General features: G+C 33.7%; 3 protein-coding genes across 4 annotated transcripts in view; 1 reads left to right on the top strand and 2 right to left on the bottom strand.

Moving 5' to 3' along the window:
* Positions 1-3770: 3770 nt before the first annotated feature.
* LOC130825450 (uncharacterized) lies at positions 3771-6567 on the top strand. The gene is made up of 3 exons (XM_057690690.1): positions 3771-4758; positions 5906-5992; positions 6098-6567. The coding sequence occupies exons 1-3, from the start codon at positions 4024-4026 to the stop codon at positions 6257-6259; spliced, it is 984 nt and encodes a 327-aa protein (XP_057546673.1). The 5' UTR covers positions 3771-4023; the 3' UTR covers positions 6260-6567.
* A 387-nt stretch (positions 6568-6954) lies between these two features.
* LOC130825449 (uncharacterized) lies at positions 6955-9067 on the bottom strand. The gene is made up of 2 exons (XM_057690689.1): positions 7585-9067; positions 6955-7500 (listed from the first exon to the last, which is right to left on the bottom strand). The coding sequence occupies exons 1-2, from the start codon at positions 9063-9065 to the stop codon at positions 7464-7466; spliced, it is 1518 nt and encodes a 505-aa protein (XP_057546672.1). The 5' UTR covers positions 9066-9067; the 3' UTR covers positions 6955-7463.
* A 4250-nt stretch (positions 9068-13317) lies between these two features.
* The window catches only part of LOC130825448 (metal tolerance protein 1-like), a 5331-nt gene continuing 2149 nt past the window's right edge, over positions 13318-16499 (bottom strand). For both annotated transcript variants that reach the window (XM_057690687.1, XM_057690686.1), the window contains one exon: positions 13318-14936. In XM_057690687.1, the coding sequence (XP_057546670.1) occupies positions 13671-14936 (1266 nt within the window). In that variant the 3' untranslated portion in view covers positions 13318-13670. The remainder of the gene's footprint in view (positions 14937-16499) is intronic.

The following is a 16499-nucleotide window of genomic DNA, read 5'->3' as shown; positions in this document are numbered from 1 at the left end:
AGAAAATTATGTATTGAAATAGATAAAATAAAATTACAATTGTGAACAATAATTGCCCCTTTGGTTGTATTGTTACTTTAAATTTGTACTACTTTCCAATAATTTATGTCCAGCTGGTCTCCTCAGAAACGGTCTTTTTGAGAGATGTTTCATAAATCCAATCCATTGAAGCTTAATTAAACTAAAATAATAATAACATGCTCACCAAATTTGGGATGGTCTCTCAAAAGAGACCGTCTCTCTCAAGAATTTGTGATTTATGTCATTGATTTGACATTCTTCCTTCTGTTGACAATAATATCACTCTTTTTTTTAATCTTATCCATAAACTTCTAATTTCTATCTATTTTAACTATTTTTTTTTATCATCCACTAGGCTGATGTCTCATCCTATAACTCAATTTCTTTTTCGACGAAATTCATCCATTTTACAACTTGCGCAAAATAAAAGTGATAGAGAGAGACATGTGACTTTGATGCCTCTTCCCTTGGTTTGATTTTCTTAGATTGCCCAAGGGCCAAGAATGACGATGACTTAGCGTCTCTGAAGGCCCTCATGCTCTAGATTATGACAAATATAGTCATGTTATTTATGCGTACTACTAGTCCCTCTAAATTAGGTTATGTTACTATCTAAAGTTGCAACTTAGCTGGTTATGTGCATGACTTTAGAGAGAGACATATGACTTTGATGCCTGAAATGTTTCATAGAGAGTGCTAGGGTGGCTCTCTTATCTCTATTATGAGTAATATCATAGCTTAAAATATTAGAGTACTTAATAAGGCCAATAAGCAATTAGAAGCCCCTAAAATTTTTTATTTATTGCATATTACTCTATTCCGTCTTCTTGAGACTTAGGTGAAACCTTCTACTCTAGGAGATGTTTATCTTGGTATTTAGACTAGATGGTAAGGTAGTCGAATTTTTGATTGGTTAGAATATATATGATTTTTTCGAGTTGATATAAAGATGATTACTAGTCAAGTTATTCACTTTTAGATTGAGGTTGCTCAAGGTAATAAGTTCTTTGACACTTTGATTTAGGTTTACTTCACGAGTCTAGAAGAGTCTTTTATGGTCTAAGTTGTCTAACCTTGCTAATATTATTTGGCCCTTGGATGGTTCTTGGTGACTAATAGTGTGGCTTCTTTTGATCAACGTGTGGGAAGTCTCATGAGAGAAGTTGAGCTTACTCTTCATAGAGATTGTATACAATGGGGTAACCTTTTGTACATCAAAGCCTCATAGTGATTCTTTACTTGGACTAAAAAATAAGAAGACACTAATTGGGATTTAAGTGAGATTAACAAAAATGCTGCTAATGACCTTTAGTATGATCTTCTCCGGCCTTTTAGCTCAAGTTAAATTTCTTGATGAAGGTTATTTTGATCATACTCCAATACTAGTTCATTCCTTTCTTTCCTTTAAAGGTGCTTAACCTTTTTGTTTTCATAATTTTCTTATCAATCTTCTTAATTTTTTTCAAGTGATACAGGATTGATAAAACTTACAAGTTACAAGTTGCAAAAGTTTTATTGTTTGTTGTAAGCTACAAATTGTTTTTTAAGGTTCGAACGAAATTCACAAAAATTATCTAGATCTTAAGTGTAATATCTTGCAAGCAAGAATAATCTCCTTACCATTCAATTTAATTGTGATCTTGCTTCCAAGAGAATGTGGCTACTAATAATTTCTTGAAAGCTAAGAAACTTTACAACTCAATTCTTCAACAAAAGTCTAAGTTCAATAGATTAAGTTTTGTGACGATTAAATGGTGCATCTATTTCGTTCCTGCAGATAATGCCCTTGATATTATTGGATTGGATGTAATTACTTCTATTCAAGAGTTTTTCTTAAGAAGCTACCAAAATTTCGGAATTTAACTTTCAATACCCTTATTCTCACGATAAAATGTCCTAATACATCGGGTATTTTAGGCCCTATTGCATGCTTTAGTGTTACTATAAGAGCATCATTAAGATGATTGAATCTTGTTTAAGTTTTGTCCTTGATGATTGTATTGACCCCTCCAAAGGGGTATTGGTGAAAAGATGGAATAATTGCATAATATTCTTCTTTGTTGTGAACTTGTCAAATGATATGGTCGGAAATCCGAGAGGGATGGGCTTACAGTTCATGTAAGAATGGTTTGCTTTTGAGAATAATTTCTTTTTCATTGAATTTATAAAAGTACGAGAGAGGCAAATATGGAAAAATTCCCATTTATGGTATGTATAGGATTTTATATTAACAAAGTAAGACATTAACCTAATTGTATTATTATCTTCTTTAACAATTCTATTTCTATCGTCATTTTCAATTATCAAGATCAATAATTGAAACTGGTTAAATTGAATAAAATATTTCTTAGAATTTTTTCAAATATATTAACCATTAATAAATGTTAATAAAATATTCAACATCAATAAAAAAAAGTATACCTATTTTTCATTTGTATTGTATTTGAATAGCTTTTAAGATTTAAAATTATCAAATTCAAGTATCAAATCTTCCATTTCTTTTTGGAATTTAGAGATATATTGCAAGAAGTTGTTTTACTTTGAGTGGAGAAACCTTTAAAAAAAAAAAAAAAAAGCGTACAACAATAAGTTTTTTTTTATGATAAATTGAGTTCAGCTTGTGAGAGATGTCTCTCAAAAAATTATCGTTGGGTCTCAAAACAACCAAAGTTACAAAACAAATTCTCAAATGAGATGGTTTCACGGTGAAACCATCTTTATTGGCAAGCCAATGTGCAATATCAAAGTATATCACTTATAATCTGAGATTGATCACTTATACAATCTTCAAATAACTAATTATAACCTTAACAAGCCTTAAAGTGATCACTTAAAATCTTAAAATGAATAATAAAGAAAAGGAAAATTCCACATGGTAGCATCGAACTTTCATGAAACACCAGTGGTAGCACTTTTGTAAGATTTTTCCACATGGTAGCATCCAGTTTATGCCTTATCTAAATGCTGTAGCATTTTCCGTTAAATTTTTGTCAATTTCCGTTTAATTCACCATTTTGACGTTTCTACCCTTATTAAATGTTGGTTGTTATCTTTATATTTTTCCCTAAATCATTTTTATGCTCTCAAATGTTTAATTCACTATTTAGACGTTTAGTTTACCGTTTAATTCATCAAAGCTCTCAAATGTTGTAACAATTTTGTTTTCATTTAAATTGTTGACATTTTTGACAAAACGTGCCTTAAGCACCATTACATAAGCCATAATGTTCACTTAATGTACTTAACTAGATTATAAAGTTCAAAATGTGCATTTCAAGCAATAATACATATGTACTTCACTAGGGTAAATTATAAAGACAACAATTTGAATTAAAACAAAAGTGTTACAACATTTAAGAATTTTGATGAATTAAACGGTGAATTAAACGCCAAAATAGAAAATTAAACATTTGAGAGCTTAAAAATGGTTTCAGGCAAATTATAAAGACAACAACCCAACACTTAAATAAGGATAGAAAACGTCAAAATAGTGAATTAAAGGGAAATTAACAAGAATTTAAAGAAAAATGCTACGGCAGTTCGATAAGGCATAAATTGGATACTACCATGTGGAAAAATCTTCCAAAAATGTTACTACTGACGTTTTTCATAAAAATTCAATGCTACAATAAGAAATTTCCTTAAAAAAATAGACTAATCATATGAATCCATCTATCATGAAATCGTCTCGTATAAAACTTTTATAAAAATGACCCACACTTAACCCAACCAAACACAAACTTAAGATGACCCCATTCAAAACCAATTCGACACACTATTTTGACTGTTTAGAATCCATTTAAATAGCTCTAATTTGAACTTTTTTTTTCTCGTAAATATTGGGAAGAAGGTGCCACTTGTGGCTCGAAGCCTCCAACAATCAAAACTTTAATATTTCCGTGTTTAATCCAATTTTTCAATGACTAATCTTTTTACACTCACTAGTCACTATTCTCTGTAGTTTTTTATTTACCCAAAAAAAAAAACTTATAGTTTTCATCAATGGCGGAAAAAAACGACAAGAAGACGACGAAATACACAGGGAAAGTGAAGCATATCGACCAAAAAGGCATAGGCTACATAGTTCCAGATATGGATATCATCGCAAACCCTTCTTCTCTCTCTTCTGTTCCCATTCAAGAAGGAGACCGTGTTGAATTCAATATCAAGTTTAACAATGATTCTGACCCTCAAATTGAAGCAATTGATGTCGTTCCAATTAAGGTTCAATGTACTAATTGCCGCAAATATGGTCATTCTTCTCAAAATTGCCGTCGGAAAATTTCAATTTCTAGGGTTAAGTTATTTAAATGTCATCACTGTGGATTATTTGGGCATTTTGCTAGGGACTGCTGCCAAAGAAGTGGGAAGAGATATTCTAGTGTAGAGGGCTCCAACTCGAGTTCTGTAGTTAGTGTGAAGAGGAAAGAAGATGTTAGGAAAGTCGAGAAGGTTGAAGATTGCTTTATTTTGGAGTTTAACCCTAATGCAAATGGCGATGATGATCAAGGCAACGATATCACGGAGGCGACGAAGAAGTACGTAAAGGAAGAGGAGGATTGTGAGGTAATGAGGTCCATTGTATGTGTGAAGAATGTGGAAGATATGAAGAAAGTTGAAGAAGTTGAGGATTGTTTTATTTTGGACTTTGATCCTGATGAACCTTCCAAGCTTTCTAACTTGTCTTTGTGTGATAATAATTCAGATGATGTGTCCGTTTTGGCAGAGAAAGGAAAGGTATTTTGGGTTGCAAACTTTGATTATTGTGATTTTGATGATTGTGAAAGCAACCTTAGTCGTTTTGGTTCATGTAATCGACCCATCATTCTAAGGTTTTAATATTGTTTTTGTTGTGTGAATTTGATGATTGTAATGTTTGCCTATAGGGTGATGTTTATGTTCTGTTGTTGATGATCATTGTGGCTTTTGTGTGAATTATTATTGGTAATATTATGTTTTTATTGTGAGCAAAATGGAATTTTTGGTTTCTATGATACTTGAGGATGATGTAATTGATGAATGATAATTCTGTGTGTATATATGTTTGGTGGAATGGTTGTTTGGTTTCTTAAGATGGTGAGAGTGCTGACATTGATAGTAACATTACTAGCTATGTTACTCGAATTGAAAATATCTCAATAAATAACGGTTAACAAATCGCATTTATGTGATAGTATTTGATCGCATTTATGTGATAGTATTTGATTGTGGTAGTTTTGTTATTTTAATTTACCTTTTTAGTTTTGTCTATTTGGTAGGATGATGTAATTGATGAATAATAATTGTGTGTGTATATGTTTTATTTTATTATTTTTTTTTGTGGTGATTTACACGGTGATTGATTAGGAATTTCTGTACTTGAATTTGGGCACGTGTTTCGGAGCATGTGTGTAGGTATCAGACTTGTTCGTTATGAAAATGTTAACATTTTTTGTGTAATATAATTAAAAGAAGTGCCCTGTGCAACTGTTCTATGCTATGTTGAGGAGTCAATAACAATGTTCATGAATGACTTAAATCTTTATTCCAACAACACGGATATTGTTAGAGTATGTAACATATCTTAGAGCCTTAATCATTTAGGTTAAGCTTTTGGTTGTGTTGGTACCTTAAAATGTATCAGAAATCAACTTGACAAAAGGTCATGAGTTCGAATATTAACTACCTCTCATTTAAAGTGTTGCATGTTCAGCATTGGGTATGAGGAGGCTTTTGCTGCATCATTTCTACCCAAAGAGCTCTCATGTGAGGGGCGTGTTAAAGTGTTTAACATATCAGATTATGCTTTTGGTCGAATTGGTTCCTTGATGGATTTATAATTGGTTCATTGTGATATTGACATTGATATTGATGATAATTATGGTGAATCTCTTTTGATGGGCAGGTAGCTTGCAGGGATTACCCACATTCAAGGCACTTATGTGTAACACATCCTTTCAAGACAACAACTCATGAGATCCATTGCAAAATGGTACATTTCTATTCTCCTTACTTGCATTACATATTTAGTTTTAAAGATTTAGCTTGAGTGAAAAAATTTGGGAAGTTATTTATTTTACTGTTTGGCCAATTGCAGTGTTATTGCTATGTTTGTGAAAAACCTGCCCCTTGTGAGAAATGGACTGAAGGAGATCCTTGTTTGAGGCATTGTGATGCTACTGTTGGTTGTCCAAGTTCAAATAGACTTAATAAACAAAAGAAGTGGCTTGATTATATGAAGGAGAAATTACAACAATGAAAGGTAATGCCCCAAATGGAGTTGCTACTTCTGCAATCAGTAGATGACATTCTAATATTTGTTTTTCAGTTAAATGTTGACAAAATACTTCTATATAAAGCAATGGCTGTCAATGGACAAATGGCTTCATCTATTTGTCATAGGTCTATATGAGTAACAACAAGAAGAAACACATATTATAGGAAATGAATTTGGACTCATCTGTTTTTTTGTTTTTGAGATATAATGTGTATATAGTTGAAACTTGAAATGAAATATATAGCTGATTTAATTACTGTGTTATTGCATCTTTTGTCATATTGTTTCGTGTTATGAAAATTGTGTTATGAAAATTAGATATAGTCAATGTTAAAAACTTTAAAATTAAAACAAAAAACTCTAAACGGGGTTTAATGGGTCAAAATTAAATCGACTTACATCCGAACCAACCAGATCAGTCATGCAACAGATTTTTCATAATTCACATGTCAGTGCTTTTGCTACAATTGAACTTTTCTTGGAACAACTAAATCAATGAGATTGTTAGCAAGTCTTATAATGTGAAAAGTTCCGCACTCACTTCCACTAAATTTGAATTGCGAGTATTTTTTGTGTATTGAAAACTTGTTTTGAGTTTGCTTCTTAAAAACAAAATAAAACAGCAATTTGTTTTAGTTTTAAGAAATTAAATATTTAAATTATAGAGTGTGGCCAAATGAGAGTATTCCCAAAATATTGCAAAATAAAAAAATAATTCCCACTTTGCATTATTTGGGAAAGTATTTCCCACAATACCGTCCACGTGGAAAATTAAATTTTTTTTATTTTTTTCCAGATAAAACCGCCATCTCAAGTGGCGGTTTGCCTTAACCACAAAAACGCCATCTGAAGTGGCGGTTTGGTCCAGGTAAACCGCCACTTCATGTGGCGGTTTGCTTGTGACTTTTTTTTTTTTTTTTTCTTTGCCTTAAGTTTTTTTTTCTTTCATTTTAAAATAGTGAACGCAACATGCATTAAACTAGTTCAATACCATCTATTCCATAATAATCAATTACGAACCGGATTGTTTTGAAAAAAATAATTATGAAACTAATGCAAAGATATATTACAATTATGGAAACTCATACAAGAAGTTCAAGTCGTATAAGAATATACAAAGCTTGTTAAACTACAACCCCCGACCCCTTTTGTTTTGCACACCGGTCGATGAGATGGTGTGAACTCGTCAACCTCCGCTACTGGGCCCGGCATCGCCATGATCGCTGAAACATACATAAGTGTTATTAAAATCATTTAAATATTATCAGATTGAACATGTTGTTACAAAATTTTAAAAAAAAACATACTTTGTTGACCTTCGAGGGCATGTTTTCTTATTATGACCACTACATCCACAAAAGGTACACGAGTTACGAGGACGCTTCAACGGTGCATCCATTTCGTTCCGTATACGAGTTGATCGCGGACGACCCTTTGCACGCTTCGTTGAGGGATCTGGAACAACTGTAGGACCATTCCAAGGATCGCAAGTAAACATGTCTGGAACGGGCATGAAAGACTTCTTATATGTCGATACGTATTTTGTAGTGCGAAATGAAGGGTCCACAAAAGCATCGTACGATATGTTACGAGCTCGACATACTGCAAGAACATGTGAGCACGGTAACTTGAAGATGGTTGGTTTCTGACATGTGCATGATGTTGCTGTGAGGTCAACCATGTAGGATTTTCCACCTTTTCCTGCTATCCTATTGCCACAACCAGTGGTGACCTCGAATATCCCACGCACTGTGTCATATATCCTAACATCATGAAAGCGTGCTTTTTCAGCATTCTTATCAATCGTATCACTTGGTTTCTTCGCATACACATGTCCACTATCTAATCTGCTTCTCCCTAAATCCCTCCTTGTGGCAAAGTATTCGTTTACCCGGTAGAATGTCATCCTAACTAATGAAGTGATTGGGAGTGACCTGGCCCCTTTCATAACGCCGTTGAACGCTTCAGACATGTTTGTAGTTCTCACTCCATATCGATGCCCACCGTCATGAATCAAAGTCCATTGGCGCTCGGGAATAGAACCGTCCACTAAGTACTTGTACGCGTCCTCATTAAGCTCTTTAAGGCGATTCATGTAAAAATTATACTTCCGAATCTTTGTTTGTTCAGAAGCTTTTCCAAATAAGTTCTTAACCGCTATGTTTTTAAACTTCTTATGCACGTTTGAAGCTAGATGACGTTTACAAAACCGATGGAATGCATATGGTTCTTCCCAACCTTTTCCAACTCTGTTCATTGCATGCAAAACTCCCTTGTGACGATCAGATATAACACATAAGCCGTCCCTCTTAGTGACATAATGCCTTATACAATCCAAGAACCAACTCCATGTGTCGTTGCTCTCTCCCTCCACAACGGCAAAGGCAAGTGGGAACAACTGAGAATTTGCATCTATGGACATACCAATCATAAGTGTGCCTCTGTACTTTCCGTACAAATGTGTACCATCTATAGAAATAAGGGGACGACAGTGGGGAAAACCCTTAATGGATGGTCCGAAAGCCCAGAACATTCGCTGAAACATCACTTTGGTAGGATCCATTGTTGGTTGGACTTCCCATTGCACCACTGTTCCTGGATTAGATTGCATTAATGCCTGCACGTACCGTGGAAGCTCCTCAAAGGACTTATCCCAATCCCCAAACACTTTTGTTATAGCCTTATTTTTGGCCAACCAAGCTCTCTTATATGTTATTACAAATCCGTATTTATTTTTTACAAAATTAACGATTGACTTCACCTTAAACGCTGGATCAACTCTAATCATATCCACGATAAGATTAGCAACAAATTCAGAAGTAAGGAAGGGATGGTCGTCACTGTAATGTACTGAGCAATCTTGATTATGACCCTTATATCGCACAATCTTAAATGATCCCGTTGCGGTCATAACAGCTCGCATCCTCCATTCACAACCTACATCCTCCGCATTAGTGCATTGGATAACGTACTTTGAAGGCTCCGACTCAATTACACGGAAGTTTCTATTATTAAAAATCGCCCATGCTTTAACATTCTTCTTAAGGTGGTCTAAGGAGCTAAACTCTTGCCCTATCCTAAAGTCTCCATTTTCATTCATGGAGTTGTCATCGTTCCAGGTCATCCATGCATCAATCAATCTTTGATCAACCTCATCAATTCTAAGCCAATCTTGAGATGGAGCACCATCTCTAATCGCTGCATCTAGAGCTTCTCTTCTTTCATCATCCTCTTCTGAATCAGAATCAATATGCTCATCCTCCTGATCTAAAGAGTCAACCTCGTTCGCATTAAGGCTACCCAAGTGACTCGTGGAAAAGGTGTTCATTACACCACCACCAATGCCACGTGAATGAGTTGGAGAGCTATTCTCATCCAAGTGCTCATTAACGTAATTTGGGTTACTTAACATTTCTGTGAATGTATCATGGCGTACACTAGGACCTGATTCTGGAAGTTCCATCCTAGTCATGACTTCCCTCGCATTATCCAAACTTGCAACCAATTCAACATAAACCTCCATTGCCGTTCCAGGGGCTTGTGATGCCGCATAAGCAAGAGCACTTATGCTTTCATCATTCTTAATCGGGACTAACACATTTTTCCCAGTCACCGGATATTTCATCTCCAATTTTAACATAAAAGAGTTGCGATCACAACCAATTACATCATAGACTTTGCTAACAAACACCTCAAAAGTCGTATTTTGACGATGGATAAACATCACTGTATTTATTCCTCCATTATACCCAACATCGGATCCAGTATAACTTACTTCCCCACCCCAATACACTATAACGGGATAATGATTCATATTCTGCAAATACAAAGTAATAAACTTTCATTGAAGCATATCATCAAACACTTTATATGCATACAAACCAAATCCTAAAATTCAACTACAAATGTGTAAAATGTAAGCTTATATCATGAAAACAAGAGAATTTATTAAACAATCAATGTATTTATAACTTCAATTGAAAACAATAATGAACAAAATATTCAATTTGCAAATTGAAATAAATTAGGGTTATGTTATTACCTTAAATGATGATGAATATGAACAAGTAAAGAAGGAGAAGATGAGAATGTAGTTGATTAATTTAGTTAAATGAGAGGAATTGTGAATATGAAGTAAATGAGAATTGAAGACTTTTTTTTTTAGATAACCGGCAGCAGCGAAGGGAAGGAAGCAAATGAAATGAGTGAAGAAAAAGAACAGATACTGCCGTTTTGTACAGGTATAAAACCGCCACTTCAAGTGGCGGTTTACCCAATTTTTTTTTTTTTTTTTAAAAATAAAAAAATTACCAAACCGCCATTTCATCTGGCGATTTTCTTCAATTCCCTAAACAAAACCGCTACCTCAAGTAGCGGTTATATTAAAAATAAAAATAAAAAAAAATTTCAAAATAATCCTACGTGGACGGTAAAGTGGGAATTACTTTCCCATTTTAAGGAAAGTGGGAATTATTTTTTTATTTTGCAATATTGTGGGAATAGACTCGCCAAATGATGACATTCTGCAAAACTTTGTTTTTATTAAAATAGTGAACATAAAACAAAATAGCATTCGGTAAAATGGATTTATAAAACAACTTTTGTCAGTTTTTCTCAAAAAAAAAAAAAAGAAATAATCGAAACCACTTTCGGCCCATTCAATATTATTGTGATATTCTGTATGGGTTTTAGATCTCGGCAAATTTTGTACGAAATTATAATTGACTTATCTTTTTTAATTGATGATTTTAATAAGTAATTCCTTTAATGCTATAAAAAGTTATCAATTTTAAATTAGCTGGTCTTGCACGAGGACGGCCTCATAATGAGACCGTCAATTTTAGGTCGGTCTAATTCGCTCGTGTAATAATTTAGGCATTTTTTTTTCAATTTTTAGGCATTTTTTAATTTTAATCTTAAAGGTATCAATTTTGACCTTAAAGGTATTAATTTTCAAAATTGATACCTTTATGGTCAAAAATTGATAAATATCCAGAAAATTAAAATGTTGTTACACGCGCGAATTAGGCCGGCCCAAATTGACTTTCTCATAACGAGACCATCTCGTCTAAGTTTCTATGATTTAAAATTATAAGTGACTACTTTAAGATAATAAAAGATTACTTTAAGAAAATATGTGTACATTAGACCAAATTAATAAAAATGGTCTTACTGTAAGAATATCTTATCTGAGAATTTGGTTTTTGCTCTCAAGGTCATATAAATATAACATGTCTTATAATACATAAAATTAGTTAAATTTATTAAAAAAAAATAATTCTGTAATAGATGACTTAAACTAATTTTTAGATGATTATTTAGTTGGTTTTAGGGTTTTGAGTTGTTAGTTGGTCTATGCATAGTTATTAAAATCACGATTTTGATCTACGATTCTACGATTTTACGATCTAAAAACAAGCGAGCAATTTGAATCGTAGGTAGAATCATAAGTTGGTAAAATCTTATGATTTTAATTACAATAAAAGTTATGGAGGTAGAATCATAACACGATTCTACGATCCTACGATTTAGCGATTCGATTCTACAAATTTATTCTTAGTTTTTATTCATTTTTCTTATGTATCATCTTTCATTAATTTTTCTTTCGATTCAACGATCCAACATCATAATTTTTAAACAATAAATTTCTTCATAAGTATGAAAATTCAAAATAATTATTACTTATTTTTCTATTTCATTCTAAAAAATGAGTTGAATGAAACTTAATTCATAAACTTAAACTTTTAAGATGAAAATATTATGACTAAATAGCAAATTTAGGTCTATTGTAGAATCTTACGATCTTACAATTCGATTTTACCTCTCTGAACGATTCTAATTAGAATCTCGATTTTAACAACTTTTGGGTCTAAATATAAAAAGGTATTTGGTAAACGACTTTCAAGCCAAGTGAAAAGTTGGCTTTTAAGAAAATGTAGAAGCTAGTTTTGTTAGCTTTTTTAATTGGCTTTAAGCTAGTTAGTCTACTTTTCCTCTGATAAGCAATCAACAATCAATACTTAATTCTGCCAAATATTTTCATAAATAGTTGACTTGTTAGTCCATTTCATTGGCTTTAAGCTTGTTAGTCCACTTTAACTCTAATAACCAACCAACAATTATTTCTTAATTTTGCCGAATATCTTCATAAAACAGTTAATTTATTTATCTTAACTTAAAAACTAATAAAAACAGTGAACACTTTTAATTAGTTAAACAAATCAACTAAAACAAAAAGGAGTTCATGAATTTGAGAGACTAGTCACTAATGCACTTGCCATTTGCTTCGTTTTGAGTTGCTCCTAATATTGCCATTGCAGCGGAACAAAATTTGTTTTATTATACTCACAACTAATAATAATAATAATATGACATTTTCTCATACAATATGTTCCAGTGTGTAACATAATTTGTTAGTTAATTTACTTTTTATATTCATGGTCAGCTTAAATTTGCCCAAAAATAGTCCAAAACCAATCATAATTCATTTTTTTCGATTCGTAATTTTCAAAAATATTAACAAATTATGTGACACTAATATGTCTAATCAGTTGCCAGTATTTCATAATAGCGGTAATACATTGAAAAACACTTGCAGGCTGACCATAGCTTGCAAGTTGGTCTGAGACACTAGCCACACCAATCTCTTTTAACTGTTCAAAATATCCCTTTTTCTAATACTCTTAGGGAGTGTTTTGGTATATTAATTGTGATAAAAGAGAAAGAAAACCAATAAAAGTGTGATAAGTGTGATAAGGAAATTATAGTATTACTTTGAAATTTTATTTGGCAAGTATACTAAGTAACGAAAACAAATTAATAGAGTTTTGTTTTCACTGCATCATTAGCGGTAACAAAGTAACGTGATCTATTATCGCTCGTTACTTTTCATATCAAACAAACAAATAGTAATATCTATTATTTATTTCCGTTTCTATCTTAAAATTTAACCAAACCAAACACTCCCTTACTCTCTTACAACTTATCTTCCCAACTAAAGCAGGAAAGTACTTTTATGTTAGACTTGGGACCCACTTTGATACACATAAAAACATCTTAGCTTTGATTAACAAATAACAATTTTCAAGGAAATTTCCAGATTGATTACATATAAACTGTGGGAATATAGCTTATATGGCCAAACTCCATTGAAGAGCACATAATAAGCAAGCAAAAAATTTTCCCATTCAAATGTTCAAAATGAGGCAACTTCCCAAGGGAAAAGGGATGATTTATGTCTAGCAATAGCAGGCACAATAGCCAACAAACTGGGCAGAATATTCTGCTTTTCAAAGAACAACTAAAATCAGTTAATTACTAGCTAATTAAGAAACAGACCTAAAACTAGAAATTAAACTGTAGCCAAAGAATTCAGAGACGATCATGATGCTGCTCAACGTTCGATTTGTATAGTAACATGACTGATGTTGTACTCCCTTCGGATGTAATCGATAACTTTGTCTAATACATGATCCGCGTCAGCTTCAGGTGCAACTTTGACATGGCAAGCCAACAGAATCTTTCCTACTGTGATAGCCCATATATGAAGCTCGTGGACAGCTACTACTTCTTCCATTTGTAGCAAACCTGTTTGAAGCTTGGTTGCATCGATCTCTCTCGGTGTGCTTTCCATCAGGACTTCGAGTATGTCTCTTAGCATTTTGATAGTCGTTCCCAGAACGACAACGGAAAAGACGAGGGTGCAGATAAGATCAACTATCTTCCACTCTGGTTTATACCATATAATTCCTCCTCCAATCATAACACCAATACTTTGGATTGAATCACCGAGAACGTGTAGATAAGCACCTTGAACATTTATATTCCTCTTCTTCTTCTTCCCATGTCCATCCTTTTTGTTGTGTTCATCGTCACATTGGGAATTCTTTAACAACGGCGTATTTTGATGATGATCATGTTCATGATGATGATCATGTTCATGATGATTCTCTTCCATATGGCGGGGGCTTGCAGTTACAATCACTCCATGGCTGTGGGTATGACTATTGTGCTCAATGTCTCCGTGTCCATGCCCGTGCTCATGTCCGTGTCCGTGTCCGTGTCCATGTCCGTGTCCGTGTCCGTGACTATGACCATGATGACTGTGATCATGACCCAATACGAGGGCCATAATTATGTTAACAATCAGACCAAATGCAGAAACCACGAACATTAGGAAGCCATTAACCTCACCAGTCTCGTTTATGATCCTCTGTACAGCTTCATAAACCAGAATACCTGCTAAAAGCCATATAAGCTGAATGGAGACAAGAGCACCCAATATCTCGACCCTGAGAAACCCGTAGGACTGACGAGGAGTCGATTCCCAGCCCGCAGCCCATAAAGAAAACAAAGAAATAGCAAAAGCTGCAACATCGGAGAGCAAATGAGCAGCGTCAGTTAAAATTGCAAGACTGTTGGCCTTGATCCCACCAATAACTTCAATGGTCATAAATATAACACACAAAACGACAGCTATAACAAGCTTTCGCATAGAAGTTGATCTCTCTGCAGCATCCGCCGAGTTTGTTCCAGCATTTTCAAATTCACAATGTACTTCCCCACAAAACTTACTTCCTGTTCCCAATCGTCTCTTGTGAAGATCAGAATCTCTTTGGATTTCAATAGTGTGGGCATCATGAGAACTATTTGCTTCCATCTAAATGAAAGATCAGAGATCAATAAGAACCAAAGATAACTTGGTAGTTATTAGCATATTATCAATCAGCAATGTCTGAGTAAGTTTATCTTACAAAAGGCTAATCTGCCAACAGATTACAGAAATTGATAATTTCACTCAAAGAAGAAAGAAACGTGCATGAGCTATCCATTAGTATCATCTAGCAAAATTGACGGCATTAAAAATTTGAGTTCTGTTTTAGAAAATTTTAAAAGATACAAAAAAAGGAAATCCTTCTTCATATTAATGCATACATGACAAATCTATGTACGTAAGAATTAGTAGATAGAAAATGTAGAGAATGTAAACAAATTTCCAGAAAGGAAACAACACAATATTTACATTCATTTTGTTATAAGTTAACTTATGACTTAACGCAATGCAGGCACAAAAAAATGCTAAAGCCAAAGCATCTAAGGGTGCCCTCATGTTGAGCACAGATACGTGTACAAGTCCAAGAGTCTGATTGGCCTATTTTAATGAAAATTTTCCATGATTTCTATTCAAAATTAAGTGTCAATGACTCAATGTGTCCATGTCAATGTCTAAATCATGGATCCAACAGAGGAAAAAGTGTAATAAAGCTTACTACCTAAAGAGGTATACGAGTTTTATGTTCAGTTCTCTCGCACTGTGCTAAAAAAGAAGAGATTAAAACCTCAGCTCAAAAGGTTTCTGAGACTCGACTGCTATAGTCATCAAAATCATCAAGAGTGTTCAATGACATCATATTTGAAATAAAATTAACATGGGACTAAGGCAGACACAAAGGTCAGAGTCATTTCAAGAGAGCTTTTCACCTTGGAACCTCTGCCCCAAAGGCAAAACAAAAGAAGCCAAACTGACTAACTGCGGATACCACAATGAAAAACTTCAACAGTTATCTTTAGCTAGATTAAGCTTAAAACAGAAGCTCACACTAATCTCGTATATCTTTTAAGCTATCAAAATAAATGGGCCAAAGCTACCTTTACCCCTACCATAATGCAAAAGCAGACCACTATCTTATGTTAGACAAAGGGAAGAAGGTTTGTCTAGGGCTCTTATCATGGTCACAGGCCAACTTACAGTACAACCTGTCTGAACATGCTAATTGCTTCAGCTTAAACAATATATCGTCTGCAATCCTTATTTTATTCCATTGTGCAGAGATGCGGTTTTGGTGGCATTTGCATTAATGGTAGCACAATGGATTTCCCCGTCAATGCCGATGGTTTGCAGTTGATCACGGTAAGTTAAAGAATCTATACATTATGGTTGGAATATGGTCACGAGGGGGATATTTTGCACCATGCTCTAATCATTAGTTGTTTAGCTTCTCACAATTACTAGCTAAGATAACTAAAAACACAGAACCAAAAAATTTGCTTACAGGAGCCCTCAAATAAATCCAGTAATGGAATGAGAAGTGTAAACTGGATTATTTTCTTTTTAATAAGGCTGTGAAGATAAAAATTCCAAGCTCCAACCAAGTTGAAGTAGCAGTAGGTATTGTTATGCTATGATTTCCCAATATAAATAAACCTCGAACTCTCCTCAAGA

The sequence above is a fragment of the Amaranthus tricolor genome, chromosome 10 (assembly GCF_026212465.1).
Source record: "Amaranthus tricolor cultivar Red isolate AtriRed21 chromosome 10, ASM2621246v1, whole genome shotgun sequence".
NCBI lineage: Eukaryota > Viridiplantae > Streptophyta > Magnoliopsida > Caryophyllales > Amaranthaceae > Amaranthus > Amaranthus tricolor.
The sequence above is the reverse complement of the archived record's forward strand: the minus strand, read 5'-3'. Positions and strand labels throughout refer to the sequence as shown.

Coding starts and splice junctions, on each gene's coding strand:
- LOC130825449 (XM_057690689.1), bottom strand. CDS start 9,065: ATGATTAGAGTTGATCCAGCGTTTAAGGTGAAGTCAATCGTTAATTTT. Junction 7,501..7,584: donor TGCCCTCGAAGGTCAACAAA/GTATGTTTTTTT, acceptor TGTATGTTTCAG/CGATCATGGCGATGCCGGGC.
- LOC130825450 (XM_057690690.1), top strand. CDS start 4,024: ATGGCGGAAAAAAACGACAAGAAGACGACGAAATACACAGGGAAAGTG. Junction 4,759..5,905: donor TTTTGGCAGAGAAAGGAAAG/GTATTTTGGGTT, acceptor TTTGATGGGCAG/GTAGCTTGCAGGGATTACCC. Junction 5,993..6,097: donor ATGAGATCCATTGCAAAATG/GTACATTTCTAT, acceptor GGCCAATTGCAG/TGTTATTGCTATGTTTGTGA.